We start from the raw sequence: 13,654 nt of genomic DNA on the forward strand, positions 1-13,654 counted from the left end.
AGTGCGGTCCCTGGACCAGCAGCAGCAGCAGCCCTGGGACCCCGTGAGAAGCACAGATTCTTGGGCCCCTGCCCCAGAGCTGCTGAAGCAAAGGTGAACAGGAGACTCTTTCCCAAGCCCTCCAGGGGCTCTGATGCTGGCTCACTGGAGAACCCCTGCCCTAGGAGCTGTCTCTGGGAGTGAGCTGATGATGGGTCTGAACTGCGAGGTCCTCGGACGAGCTGGATCACACAGAGAGGATGCCCCGTCTTCCCCGGGGTTCTCGCTTAGAAAGGCACCCGTGCTGCCCCACCCCTTCTTCCGTTTGGGAGAAGTGCCCCAAGTCACCCGTCGGGAGGACAGTTGTCGGGGACTGTGGGTATCCTTGTCGAACCCGGTGTAAATCTATCCCACAGCCCCCCCATGTGAACCCGCACAACAGCCTGGCTCTGAAAGTAGAAGACTGGGGGCCTCGAGAGACCCAACTGACTTCGCCACCCGATCACCTGCCCAGGAGAAGTGAGGGCGCCTGCGCTCGGCTGGCTTTCGCTGAATTTACAAAATTTAACGTGAGGAGTAAATGCATCATGATAAGATACATGGAACTGATTCCTTGATGCAAGACTTCTTGTAAGAAAGCTATCTGCTGAGCACAGAGGAGGAAAAGGTCATCCTTTCTGAAAACAGACAGAGCCCCCCCAGGGTGGAGGCACATTTGATACCGTCTCTCATCAAAGATGGGGTTCTGTGGGAAGAACTTTCTAGGAACTTTGACCTAGTATCTGGAAACATCAACTTATTGATGGGAAGCATAGAATTACCACAAGGACACTTACAGAGCCTGTTTATTGCATAAGTAGCAGGCACAAATTCCAAAACGATTTTACAACGCTTAAAGGGTTGAACAATAATTACAGGAATAGAATGTACAACAAACAGGAAAAATAAGTACAGAATAATGGGTGACATGGATAAAACACATTGGAATAAAAGGCATTTCATTTTTCCTATGCAGCATTTTCTTTTGTAAAATCAAGGTGACCTTCAACCAGGACAAGGAAAGAAGGAAAACTCTCTGCTTGGGGAGCTCAGGGTGGCTGCGGAGGACACTCATGCCGGTCTCACTCTGGTTCTGCAGCTTAAACTGCTGGAGGGATCGGAGGACAGCTCCTGAAGTTGTGCGTTTGTAGTTCCAATTGATGAGATGCTGTATTTGGTCTTTGGGCCCGATTCATTGTTCTTTGGCAAGTACGAACTATTTGCGTTCCGAGGCAGAAGATGACTTCAGCTGAAGGAGCCCAGGGGTGGAGCTGTCTCCCCCCAGCAAGTGGCAAATGCCGGTTTCCTACCTCCGACCTCTCAGCTCCGAGGGGCATTTGAGGGGGCAGGGATTTGAGAATCAAGGGTAAGAGAATGACATTACAGAACTCAGACACTAGTGCAAGGCTGTGGAACCCATGTGCAAAAGACGGTGAACGACCGTTCAGACAAGGTGCGAGTTGTCTGCAGGCCCCGGGGACCTCTAACCCCGGCCTCTCAGGGCCGAGGAAACGGGCAGGGCACTTTGATGAGAAGGACGAGCTGTGGCCCTCCTGTCACTCCACCTGGGAACTTCCTTCCCGGGTTTTGGCACTGTGGGTTAACAGAGCAACCTCCTGCGGTGTTCTCACAACTGGAAATGCTTTGGTGGTCCCCATGTTCCTTGACTTTCTCCAGCGGCATGAAACAGCGTCCATCACTGCAGGTCCTGAGTGTTGGAGTGAAGACACCACTTCACCCACCGCAGGCGACTCATTATCCAGAAGCCCGTCCTCCCCGGGAGGCCAAGGGCACTGACTCTGGACTGCCGCTGGGTCTTTCCCGAGGAGCCCATGTAAGCCTGGCAGGAGGGCACGTGTTTGCAAGGAAGAGGAGGGACAGCCCGGTACATGCAGCATGCAGAAAAGGTTCTCAGACACTGCTTGAACTTAAGGTAGAAGACATCCTTTGAGAAGGTGTCCCCTCAGCATCCAATAAGAGCATGGCACTTAGGTTTGTGCAGACAAGTCTTGGAGATGTGGACCCTTTCCCCACACTACTCAGTGCAGCAAAAGCCGGCGAAAGCACCCACTCACAGTGACTTAGTAAACCAAACACCATGGCGGTGCTCCTCTCCGACAGCATTCGGTCACACTACAAAGGTGTTTGTGAATCAAACAGTTCTGTGAAAATACAGGCTTATTGAGGATGTTTTTAGGCAACTTTGATTAGTTTGACTTTTTCACGTGTGTGAACGAGCGCTATGGGACAGAAAAGATGGGTGAAACAAGGACTAACAGCAACTGATCACAGGGCACGGTGGCCACGCTCCACGTAAGGCTCAGAGGCTAAACAGGGGGAGACCAGGGAAGCCAGGCCCTCACACTACACAGCAGAGCTGTGAGCTGGCAGCGTAGAGGCCGAAGCTCACCCACACGTGTGCCGTGAACACTTTTAGATGAGTCGCGAACATTTACAAATGGGGAGACGGCACAAAAAATATCTGGTGTCTCCTGACAAATCAAAGCTCCAGCAACCCCAGGCCCACTTTTCCACGTGGCAGCCTGAGTGGAGCCAGGGAGCTGCTGTGCCCACTGATATGCCACGGGCTCCCCCACCGTCCCCTGCCCTGGGCACCTGGCTCGCCTCACTCACCAATGTCAGTACCCCCTGGCCCTCCTGGTCTAGGTCAGGGTCTGAGCCACACCCACACAAAACTGCGGCAACAAGCAGGAAGGAATATGCTTTAGCTTTTAGAACAACAAAGCTCTTCTTAGTAACTTAAAAGGCTCAGTTGAGATTAACTTAATCTCGGTACGTTCCAGAATTTACACCTGCATGCTTTCGTAGTTTTGGAATAGTGGGTAGTCAGCGAGAGCACTCCAGGGAATTCTTGAAAGGTGATGTCTAAAGAATTTTTTTTTTTGATGTGGACCATTTTTTTTCAAGTCTTTACTGAATTTGTTACAATATCACTTGTTTTATGTTTTGTTTTTTTTGGCCATGAGGCATGTAGAATCTCAGCTCCCCAACCAGGGATCGAACCTACACCCCCTGCATTGGAAGTCCCTTGAAAGGTGATGTCTAACTGTGAAGTACCAGTGAGATAATGGAAGAGAAGCGAACTCAGGTGATTGTACACATCTTACCTCATAAGAAGTCCTTAAAGGTGGCGAGATATGCGAAGCAGGTCGTGTGGGAAGGCTTTAGGCGGCTAGAGGAGTAAGGGGAGCAGATCATTGCTCTTGTCACCGTTTATGGCAGTGCTATCTGAATGGGGAGGGACGAAATTAGTTACGGCTTGTGGGACTGAGGCTCTTCAGAGTGTGCGTGATAACACGGCCAAGGGACACACTACAGGGAGCATGAGTGCTTATCGGATGCCATGGAGACTTCAGGATGATAGTAAAATAGAAATAGACAGAGATAGGATTGAAGAATTAGATGAGAGAACATCTAATATGATAGAACAGTTAAAAGATACTGAACACTTCATTGTTTCCTTCCAAGAGAGATCGTTACACTATTTTTAGAAAGTGGCAAAGTCCTTTCTCTAACATGCCTGCTTGGAGATACCCCAAACTTAGAGATTCTGCAGTAGAGGCTGGAAAATCTGCTTATTGCACAATGCTTGATAGGGAACAGACAATGTTGATTTTTTTTTTTTTTAACCCAACTCTCTCCGGAGAATGTTTCAGTAAAACTCTCACTTATAGTTTTAGCCATAGGCAAGGAGTCTGAAGGGATGGAAAAGTTCTAAAATACTTTAAAAAATGAAGATCTGCTTTTGGATATCTATGATCATTAACTCGACGGTCACGGACAGCACAACAGCACGTCAGAAGGTAAACTGGCAAACAGGCACAAATAAGGCAAGTGGGTTAAATTAACAGTTGAAAATTTGTTAGAAAACATGCAAAAATAATACTGAGTTTTCTTTTAAAAAGTTTTAAATTTTCATTAAACGTTTGTTTCTGTAAAAATCGGAAGAGTTCCATGTCTAAATTGGAAACCGGACTTAGAAAAGCCTCGAAAACAGAAGGGCCGGGCCAGCCCTGCCATTCAGTTGTTGTTCTCTTTGGTGGTGATGGTGACCAGCTGTTTGGCGGCCTTGGCGATGTCGTACGCACACTGGATGACCTGCTGTGTGACCAGCTGGATGTCCGTGGGCGGGCCCGGGTCGCCTGGGAGGGTCTTCTTGCACTCCGACTGGAGTCGGTAGGCACTGGATGTCAGTAAGCGGAGGGAAGTCCTCACCATGTCGGACCTGGGTTTCTAAACAGAAAAACACAGGCATTCGCCATGAACTGCAGGGTGGATGTATCCGAGAGCAGGGACAAGCATTCCTCGGAAAACAACTCAAGCTATTCCACAGTGAACAGCAGTTCTGTCCAGCACTTTTTCACTGAGGGTGCTCGGAACACTGCAAGCTTGGCAACCCACAGTGTGGCGGATGCTGAAGGGCTCTGTCTCAAATGTCAAAGTGCATGCAGTGTATTTAGTAGTATGCATTTAGTAGTGCTATACTGAAGTGGTTTTTGAAAAACATTAATCCACTTGGGTGAAATATTCCAGATAAAATTTCATTCTATTAATGCTTTACCTTTCAGCATTTGGCTTGTACATTCTTGTCTTATTAAACCCAAATCAATACTCATGTAGCACAAAAAATATTTCAAAGCCCTATATGGCTACTTGCATATTTAAAACTTTCTGTGCTACAAAAAGATAAATATAATGTAAAGGTCATAAAGAAATTTCTTACGGTTCATTAAAAGGGATCTGAACCAAGTTAGCAGGGAGTGACTTACTTTGGGGAATAATGCTGCCATTTCTGTAACAGCTACGTGTATCCTCTCTGAGCAGGGAATATAACTGCAAGAATATTGAAGAGGTTATTCAAAGACAGTGAAAATAATTCAGAGACAGAGAATACTCGGCTAAGAATAGGTCCCGTTTACATTCCCGTAACAAAGGGGTTGAGGCCATGGCCAACCTGCTGTGGATCCCCATCAACAGGAGGCGCTCTGTGGTAAAGCAGGGGCCCCATCCTTTCTGGAAAGTTCACTCAGTCAGACAAAAACAGTCTCCAGGTTTGAATGCAGGCAACGTCCACTACCAGCCAGGCGGAGCCACAGAACAGTCAGTCTGTAAAGATATCTACACCTCCTCAAGGTGGTCATTCAAATTAAGACTGCCTACATTTTAATTAAATCATTGCGTCTCAAGAAACTGGTTTGAATTATACCAAAATGCTTTCCAATTGGGAATTCCCGACTTTTACCTTTATGAGCAGTTAGAAGCATACACCATGAAATAACAAAAACACCAATGCATAGGAGTTATTTAACTTGCAAATGTGAAGGGGCAACAACCCATCTGGTGACAAAGACCCTCAAAAAAAGGCAATGTCCACAGCAACCACTGTATCAGCCATAAATGTTTCTTGAGCATTAACTGAGAGCCACACCTAAGAGTTTTATGTTTTGCTGGTTATGGTTTTCATTTTGACCCAGAAATATAATTCACCCTTTCCTCCTGCTACACAGAGCAGACATTTTTCCTAAGGACATCTCTCAAAAACTCACTCATTACGACATATTTTAGGAAGTCCTCAATAAGCCACGAAAGAAAGCACATGCAGATTAATGACAAAGTCCTCCTCCTTCTCTACCAGAGGGGGTCCACGTTCACAACTTGTTATCTTTCCTTGAAAAGGCTTTTGCGCATAATATGTAGTAATCCCTGGACTGTGTAATTGTGTGTAAGAGAGAGAGACAGAAACAGAGACAGGCAGGGAGTGAGGCTGGAGGCTGAGGGGATGGGACCAGGCTGAGGGAAGGTTAGGGGCTGTGGGGAGCTTGCTCAGCCCAGGGGACCAGGACTAGGCCTGACCGTGCCTGCATGGGCTACTGGTCCACTTAGGACGAGCACAAGCAATGGATCATCGAGAGGAGAAAACAAGAGAAAAAGGCATGGGTTTAATTCGTATAATGCAAGGTTATAAATGAAAGTGTCGGGACTTCCCTCGTGGCACAGTGGTTAAGAATCCGTCTGCCAGTGCAGGGGACACGGGTTCGAGCCCCGGTCCGGGAAGATCCCACATGCCGTAGACCAACTAAGCCCGTGTGCCACAACTACTGAGCCTGTGCTCTAGAGCCCGCGGGCCACAACTACTGAAGCCCACGCACTCTAGGGCCTGCGTGCCGCAACTACTGAGCCCACGTGCTACAACTACAGAAGCCCGCGCACCTAGAGCCCGTGCTCTGCAACAGGAGAAGCCACTGCAATGAGAGGCCCGCGCACCTCAACGAAGAGTAGCCCCCGCTCACCGCAACTAGAGAAAGCCCGCGCGCAGCAACAAAGACCCAATGCAGCCAAAAAAAAGAGAAAGTGTCTCAGATATGCAAGGAACCAGAGATTTTAAGAGAACACTGAACAATTTATAAAATATAAATTCTCTAGACCAATTCTAGTTTAAACCAAAAGAGTGAGTTGATGATTAAAAATCTCTGCATCATTCTCTCATGGTTCTTACAGAAAACAGATCATGACATATATTGAATGGATTTGTACATCTTAAAAAAAAAAAAGAAACTTCCCATATTGTACCAAGCACCACATATTGTGATCTTTGAAGCCAGAAACAGCTCCAGGGCAGATATTTATATTTTTGACAACCATCAAAGAGAGAAACTTAATGTAAGCATAGTTCTTGGTTACTGTTTGAAATACGAGCAAGGCACTTCTGAGCCAGGGGAAATGAGAAGCGAAGCATGTTGTTCAATGGTGGGAGAGCCCCAGGGAAGGAGTTCATCTGGTTATCACGGTGCCTTGATACATTTGAGGTGTGAAACGTTTTGCTTTATGTACTGTGGTAATGAAGTTGTCTGTTGCCAAGGCTGTGGTGCTGAGCAGAGGAACTCCACACCTGTAGCGTGTGAGGCAGGAAGGGCGTGTGATAAAGAGGAAGTCCGGGGGAGGGGGGAGATAAACAGCTATATAATTTTCGTGGAAGGAGGCTGAGAAATTATGCAGGTTCCTCCTTTTCTCTGAGGAGCCTCCAGCAGTCCAGCCATGAAGACTAGCTCTGCTCCTTCAATAAACACTGACCATTCCTCTCCTACTGAGTGGGAAATAATGACACCGGGAGAAGTCTGAGCTGTACAGCAAAACGGAAAAGGGTAGAAAATGGGGAGGTGAGCATGGCAGTGCGAGGGACACGGAGAATGCAAAAGACACTGGTGCATCTTTTCATGGAAGAGAACAGGAAAAAGAAGAAGCAGTACTGTGTTCCTTGAACAACTTTTGTTTGTGCAAAGGCATGGAGAGAAGTTCTTCACTGAAGCCCTAAACTTTGCTGACCTAATGAAAAAAATGAGATTGTTCTTGGGTTTTGATCAAATTCAGCCGCTTTCATAAACTCAGTGGGATGATGTTAAACGTGTCATGATTGTGTCTGGAGCAGGCCGGCCGCGTGAGACTAGGATACCACCTGCAACAGCTAACAACTTGCCAGAGAACAGAGGGGTGAGTTAGAACGAGAGCCGGGCCCTTCTCTGCAGTAAGAAATAACTCTGCAAGATATGGTTCTGCCCAGAGCGAGCAGACTCTTCATTCAGGAGCACAGAATGATTTGGGTGACAATTAGATAAACTTTTCTAAAAACCACTTGCTTCTTAGACGTGCACATGCATGAGGGAAAAAGGTAAGAAATCAGGTTCATTTCAGGATACCTTCTATGGCAGCAGATTTCTCCCCAGCTAAAGAGACCACAGACAGCAGTGTGGCCGGGAGAATGTGTTGCCAGTTTTGAGGTAGCTTCTTTCACCTCGAGAACTAGGAATGTCACTACCCCAAATACGCTGCAATTCTATCTCTAGAGGCAGCTATATTCAGAGCACTTCATAAGAAGATGAAAGATTAAAAATACTACATTAAAAAAAAAGACAAATTTACAAATTTGTTTTTAAGCCTGTTACATAAACCTGAAATTTTCAACAACTTTTGAAGTGAGCGCATTAAAAAAAAAATCCCCGCCTGTAAGGGAGCAGCAGCATCTCTTCCAGAGCACGTGCACACGTCCTGCCAGGCCGGACAGTCAAGCCCCCTTACCTGTCGTGTTTATTTTCTTGGGCTGCTCTTAAGAGCTCCTGTATGTTTTTAGTGATCTGTTCAGTCTTCCGGATGACGTCTTCGGTGCTGGGGAAGACGGGGCTCGGGGCCGCGTGGGGCTCTGCTGCATCTGGGCCTGAGCCATCACCTTGCCACACTGTACTTCTTTGCCTTCCCTTCCTGCTTGGCCTGTGAGCATTGAAGAAGTGGTTAAATGTGACAGGTACTGATCAGCTGCCTCTCTGCTTCTAGGACCCACAGCATGTGCATGTGCCGAAGGCTGCTTTTGTGGTTTCCTTTATCCTGTCTGGCAGGAGACTCAGGGTAAGGCTGGTTCATCAGCAGGCAGCCGCAGCTCATAGGGAGGCTGCTTCATTCTACCACGGGGGTGGACGTGATGACCCTCGTAGGAAGGCCGAAGACGGGGAAAGGGAGGCAACAACCGGAACAGGGAGGGTGTGTGGTTATGAAGCCACCCTAATCGAGCCAATTCCTTGGGATACAAATGCAGGATGTAACCTAACGTTGACTCGAAAATGAAATGGAGAACTGACTTTAAGCGCATTACAGAGACTCAGAGATGAGTCTAATCTGCTGGTAAAAGGAAAAAAGGCCCCTGTGGCAATAATGTGAGATGGGAAGAGGTGTGAACTATGAACTTATGCCTTAATATCTGAGGACCTTATGGGTCTGAAAACAGAGAAGCGGGTGCAGGTGGTGAAGTGTGCCTCCTGACCACGCTGCTCGGTCTCTGGTTGAAGAGCCCAGCCCCAGGGCATTCTTCCTGCACATGTACCCCAAGTCATCCGGGTCCCTGTCATTGGGAGTGTTGTCATAGTCACTTTCAGGTGTGCTGTTCTGCTTCTCCAGCCTGGATGCCTACAAGAGAAAAGGCGACCCCATTAGTTGAGAGCACCAGACACTTCTTGGGTGCCTTCTCAGGAATTGTTACCTGTCAGGCTACGTGGCCTTCATGCCCCAGATCTCATCTGGGACGGGGGCCGATGCTTTATTAAAAATTTAGGAACAGGGAATTCCCTGGTGGTCCAGTGGTTAGGACACGGTGCTTTCACTGTCCGGGGCCCGGGTTTGATCTCTGGTCAGGGAACTATGATCCTGCAAGCCACGTGGCGCAGCCAGAAAATAAAACAAAAATTTTTTTTAAAATTTAGTAAGAGATGAATAGTGGATCCAGAAACGGTTTCTTTCCTTCTCTGCCCCATTTTCTTCTTTGCTTCTTAGCTGCTCCATACACAGATCCCCGGTACAAACTAACAGACATGCAAGGCAACGCTCACGTTTAGCTGAGGAGTATGGAGTTTAACTATAATATAATGGGGCCCATTTAAGAAGCAAATGGGTCCGCACATATATCCACAGATCGTCAGCACTGGGAGTTGCCTGCAGGTTAGCTAGTCTAATACCAGATGGGAAAAGGAAGGGCCAAAAGAGCTGGGGGTCACCCCCAAGGTCAAAGAGTCAGCAGAAAACCTGGACTAAGAACCTGGGCTTCCTGTCTCCTGCTACCTCCAATACCCCACACCTGGGGCCCTGAGGACCTCCACTGCTCACAACACAGCTCTCCAAGAACTATCCTCAGAGACGGCTTGTGTGAGCCACACAAGGAAACCAGAAACCATTCATTCATTGCCACACGTTGTTTGTGAACCAAAATGGATTAACCCGGTGTGACACTTGGTTTCCAACACCTTTCATCTGTCTCCCAAAACATCTATCCCTTAAAACATAAAGATATGGTGCAACAAAAATGGGACACAGGAACCCTACAACTGTTTTGAGCAAATGGCAGCACTGCTAAGTACAGGGCATTCTGAGGTGACAACATTTGAAGGGGACCACATTCCTTTGAAAGGGACTATGTTAGTTCTGGAGTATTTAATACAAAGGATTTCCCCTCAGTATTTATTTTACCCATAGTGCTTGGGAATTTCTTCATTTGAACAGAAATCAGTGGAAGCTGATTTAAAACCTAAATTGATTACCAATTGCAAAAGACAAATATGAGCTATTTCTAGCTCTGTAACTTGAATTTAATCCAAGTTAATCAAAACATGTGCCTAAGAAATTTTATTGTTGCTGCAATAAAATGTGGCTAAAGATATAGAACCTGTAAATTCAGAGCCCTGTTTAAACATACGGAGACCCTGTAGCTTCACTCAAATGAATGGCTCCCTTAGAGTGAGTCAGTTAAGTAAGTCTCTATAAAGTTTAATTGTTTGCTCCTTACTGATAATGCTGCTTGGCCCTCTGAAGGCCCTATGCGGGCAGGCGGGCAGGCAGGCAGGCGGGCAGGCAGCCAGCCAGCCCTGAGATGGGGAAAGGCTCCTTATTCACACCACGTGCTGCTTACTATCCCCGTGACCCCTCTCTGTCCTCTCCCAGGGAGAACACTTTCTCTGTCTGCTGAGGTCTTTCATGTTTCCCCCAAATGCTCTATTTGGTCCCAGTCACTTAACGTAAGACACTTGCACTGGGCTCCTAAAGTTCAATACGAGTTTGTACTGAAACCACTCAAATACATCTGGCAAATGACTGAAAATGTTGGCCTGCAGCTATAAAGAGTCTGTAAAGCTAAGTTCTGTAAAAACTACTACAACATTTAAGATCCCTTTGTTTATATCTCCTACCAGCAAGCAGTTCTGCTTCACTTGCTGCTTTTGGTTTGGCTTCACGGATCAATCAGTGAGTTACTGGCTACTGGCTATCTACATGGAAGACCAAAGGCAGGCACGGAACAGTGAAACCAGGCTCTTGCAGAGATGATCTCAAAAAACAAAACAAAACAAAAAACAAAACAAAACAAAAAAATCTCTTCTTACCTTTCACAGTGAATGTCTAATAAATTTCTTTTCCTTTAGTTTTTATATATACGTACACACACACAGATGAGTGTATGTTTGTGTGTGTACATGCACATACACAGCATAAAATGGAATATTAAAAACCTGCATTTAAATAATTATCCTGGGACATTTGTCCAGAGCTGCTCCGGTGGAAAAAGCTAGAAAACGGAATTAAACCCAGAAAAATCCCACCTTTTTATAATGCATCTTTTTGCCTTCCTTGATGTAAATTTGATAATTACAAATCAAATGCATTACCTCCACAATGATCAAAAGTACCAAGTTTCATTGAAACATTTTAGAAGAGTAATGACTCATATACCTAATAAAAGTACTCAGGAAATGTTTCTCAAATACAGAAAACAACGTACAACAATAACCACCCAGGAAATCCATTACTTACATTAAATCCTTCATCGTTATCAACAAAAGCATATTTCAGGATTTCAAATTAGTCAGCATTAATTTTATGAAAATTATTGTAAACATGCAGAACTAAGGTCTACTAGTTAAAAGTGCTGCTCTCTCAAAGCTGTTAATAGAAAAGTTACCTTATAGCTGGTGCTGGTTCAGTTTATTTAATAGATTTGTAGTTTTCTCTGCATACAGACATGCCATAAAAACCTAAACTCACGATGAAGCTGTCAGGAGCAATCAGGATCATCAGTTTAAATGACTGGCACAAAACACTGTCTCAGTAAGCAGTCTCTGCAATAATTCTCAAAACTACCAACAAATTTTTAAAAACTTTCACAGTGGACAAAAAGAGGTTTACTTGACTCTTAGCAACAACATTTCAAATAAGATATTCATTTCTATTTAACTGCCCCTTACTTTAACTGAAATACTGTAATATAAACAGTGCAGTTCAATTTCAGAACTGCTCAGAAGATAGCAGCATATGTCAAGAGGTTTTTTTAAATAGATTACCTCAGAAGTGCAGAAAGGAACCCCCAAAGGGCCTCCACGAGCCATAAGGCACTGGCAGTGGGCAAGACTCTCCATTGTTCCTGCCAACGTGGAGGGAACGGACAAAGGGCAGTGCAAATCCCCCTGGTCTGTAAAGGTGGTCCCTCACCCACACCCACCCTCCCTCCTCTCACTTTAGCCACACTGCCCTTCCAGTAAAAAACAAAAGAGCCAGGACCTGAACGCAGGCCTGCAAAGCTTGTGCTCTGTCACGACTTTCCCAGCTTGCTGCCATGTACTCTTCATGCATGAAACTGTTTTTTAAACTGACAGTGCCTTTGGGAGCAGGGAGGTCACCTAAGTCCCCAGGACCCTTTAACTGACTTTCCAAAAGGCTGGGTGTGGACAAGGTGCTTGATAAATACTTGCTGCCTGGCTACTCTAAAAGGAGCTTACCTGTATCAAGTGCTGTTACTGGGAATGTAAATTATACGTCGGCAAGCTGGACTTGACCAAAGAACAAAGTGAACAGCTTCGTACTAACAGGTGCCTACACCTCCAGTGCTGCCATGTGTTGCAATCCGGGTGCAGAACGCAGGGACTGCAAAACCTTGGTTTGTCAAGTAAGGTGCTGAGGTAAAATATGTCAAGAGGTAAAAAAAAATAAAAAATAAAGAGCACGATGTCTTAGTGTTTCCGTTAGTCCAAATACACTAGTTCTCTGAACAAATTTGGACAGATTTGCCCTATTATAATATTTAACCAGCAGCCAGCTAATTTTCTGATTGTTTGAAAAGACAGAATGCTCAGAATCAGTGTTACAGGGTGAACTGCAGACTTTGTTAAATGTCACGTGAGACTGAGCAATGTGGAGTTCGAGGAGACGGAGGCCACCTCCTGCAGACATGCATGCGTGTGTGAGTGCTGAGAGCTGAGACACCAGGAGGGAAGCGCTGCCTCATGCAGGACAGAGAGCACTTAGCGGAGGGAGGGAGGGCTGGGAGAAGCACAGAGCGCCAGGAGCGCTGCCCCTCCTCCAGAGAGCAGAGCATTCAGAGTGTACTTAACCCTTCGGGCGCTCTCGTCCCTCGACCAGGAAAGTGTGGAGGGGAAGGAAGGCAGAGACGAAGAGGAGGTCACAAGCGCACTCCTCCCAATCTGGAAGGGGAAAAAGAAACACACTCGGGAAAACACAAAACAAACAAAAAACCCCACCACCTACCCTGGCTTCGGCCCAGGTTTCCAGTAAAAGAATCCTAAAAAGCAACTCACTACACACGTGAGATCAGTGCTGAAACTTCCATGCTAGCCAATGACAGATCCCCAGAGATGTTTAATCCCTTAGTGAAATGCCTCTCGGAAATTACTCGGAATTTATAAGGTTACTTTTCTATGAGGGAAAGACAATACCTAGCATAATTTGTCAAATTTGCCAATTTTTTTTTTAATAGACAGCCTTAAACAAATATTTGTTTTTTAACCAGGACAGATGATATGAAATGAAAAACTATACAAATGATTTAAAGTTGGTATACGCTATCAATCTGCTCCTTAGTACAGATATAGAACTTTTACAATAAGACGATCTTACATTTTAAATGTTTCTAAAATAAAAAAGTACACTGTGAAAACTAACAAAGTGGCTTTTCCTAAATTTTGTTTTCAGTTATACAAAAATAAGATTCTTAACTTAGTTCAATGGCATTCCCATTACACCAAATGTATCAAATCAATTGCTTTAGAATGTTCAGCCCAAACAACTTAAAAAG

At 45.7% G+C, this 13,654-nt stretch overlaps 1 protein-coding gene across 10 annotated transcripts in view; it reads right to left on the reverse strand.

The window, feature by feature from the left end:
- Nucleotides 1–806: 806 nt before the first annotated feature.
- The window catches only part of GIT2 (GIT ArfGAP 2), a 48,927-nt gene continuing 36,079 nt past the window's right edge, over nt 807–13,654 (reverse strand). For 7 of the 10 annotated variants that reach the window (XM_057526406.1, XM_057526402.1, XM_057526409.1 and 4 more), the window contains 5 exons: nt 12,954–13,043; nt 8,909–8,991; nt 8,113–8,301; nt 4,809–4,872; nt 807–4,272 (listed from right to left, as the gene is read on the reverse strand). In XM_057526406.1, coding sequence (XP_057382389.1) covers nt 4,060–4,272; nt 4,809–4,872; nt 8,113–8,301; nt 8,909–8,991; nt 12,954–13,043 — 639 coding nt within the window. In that variant the 3' untranslated portion in view covers nt 807–4,059. The remainder of the gene's footprint in view (nt 4,273–4,808; nt 4,873–8,112; nt 8,302–8,908; nt 8,992–12,953; nt 13,044–13,654) is intronic. The other 3 variants (XM_057526410.1, XM_057526407.1, XM_057526404.1) reach the window with 1 other exon arrangement.

Source organism: Balaenoptera acutorostrata, chromosome 13 (assembly GCF_949987535.1).
Source record: "Balaenoptera acutorostrata chromosome 13, mBalAcu1.1, whole genome shotgun sequence".
In the NCBI taxonomy this organism is placed as follows: Eukaryota; Metazoa; Chordata; class Mammalia; order Artiodactyla; family Balaenopteridae; genus Balaenoptera; species Balaenoptera acutorostrata.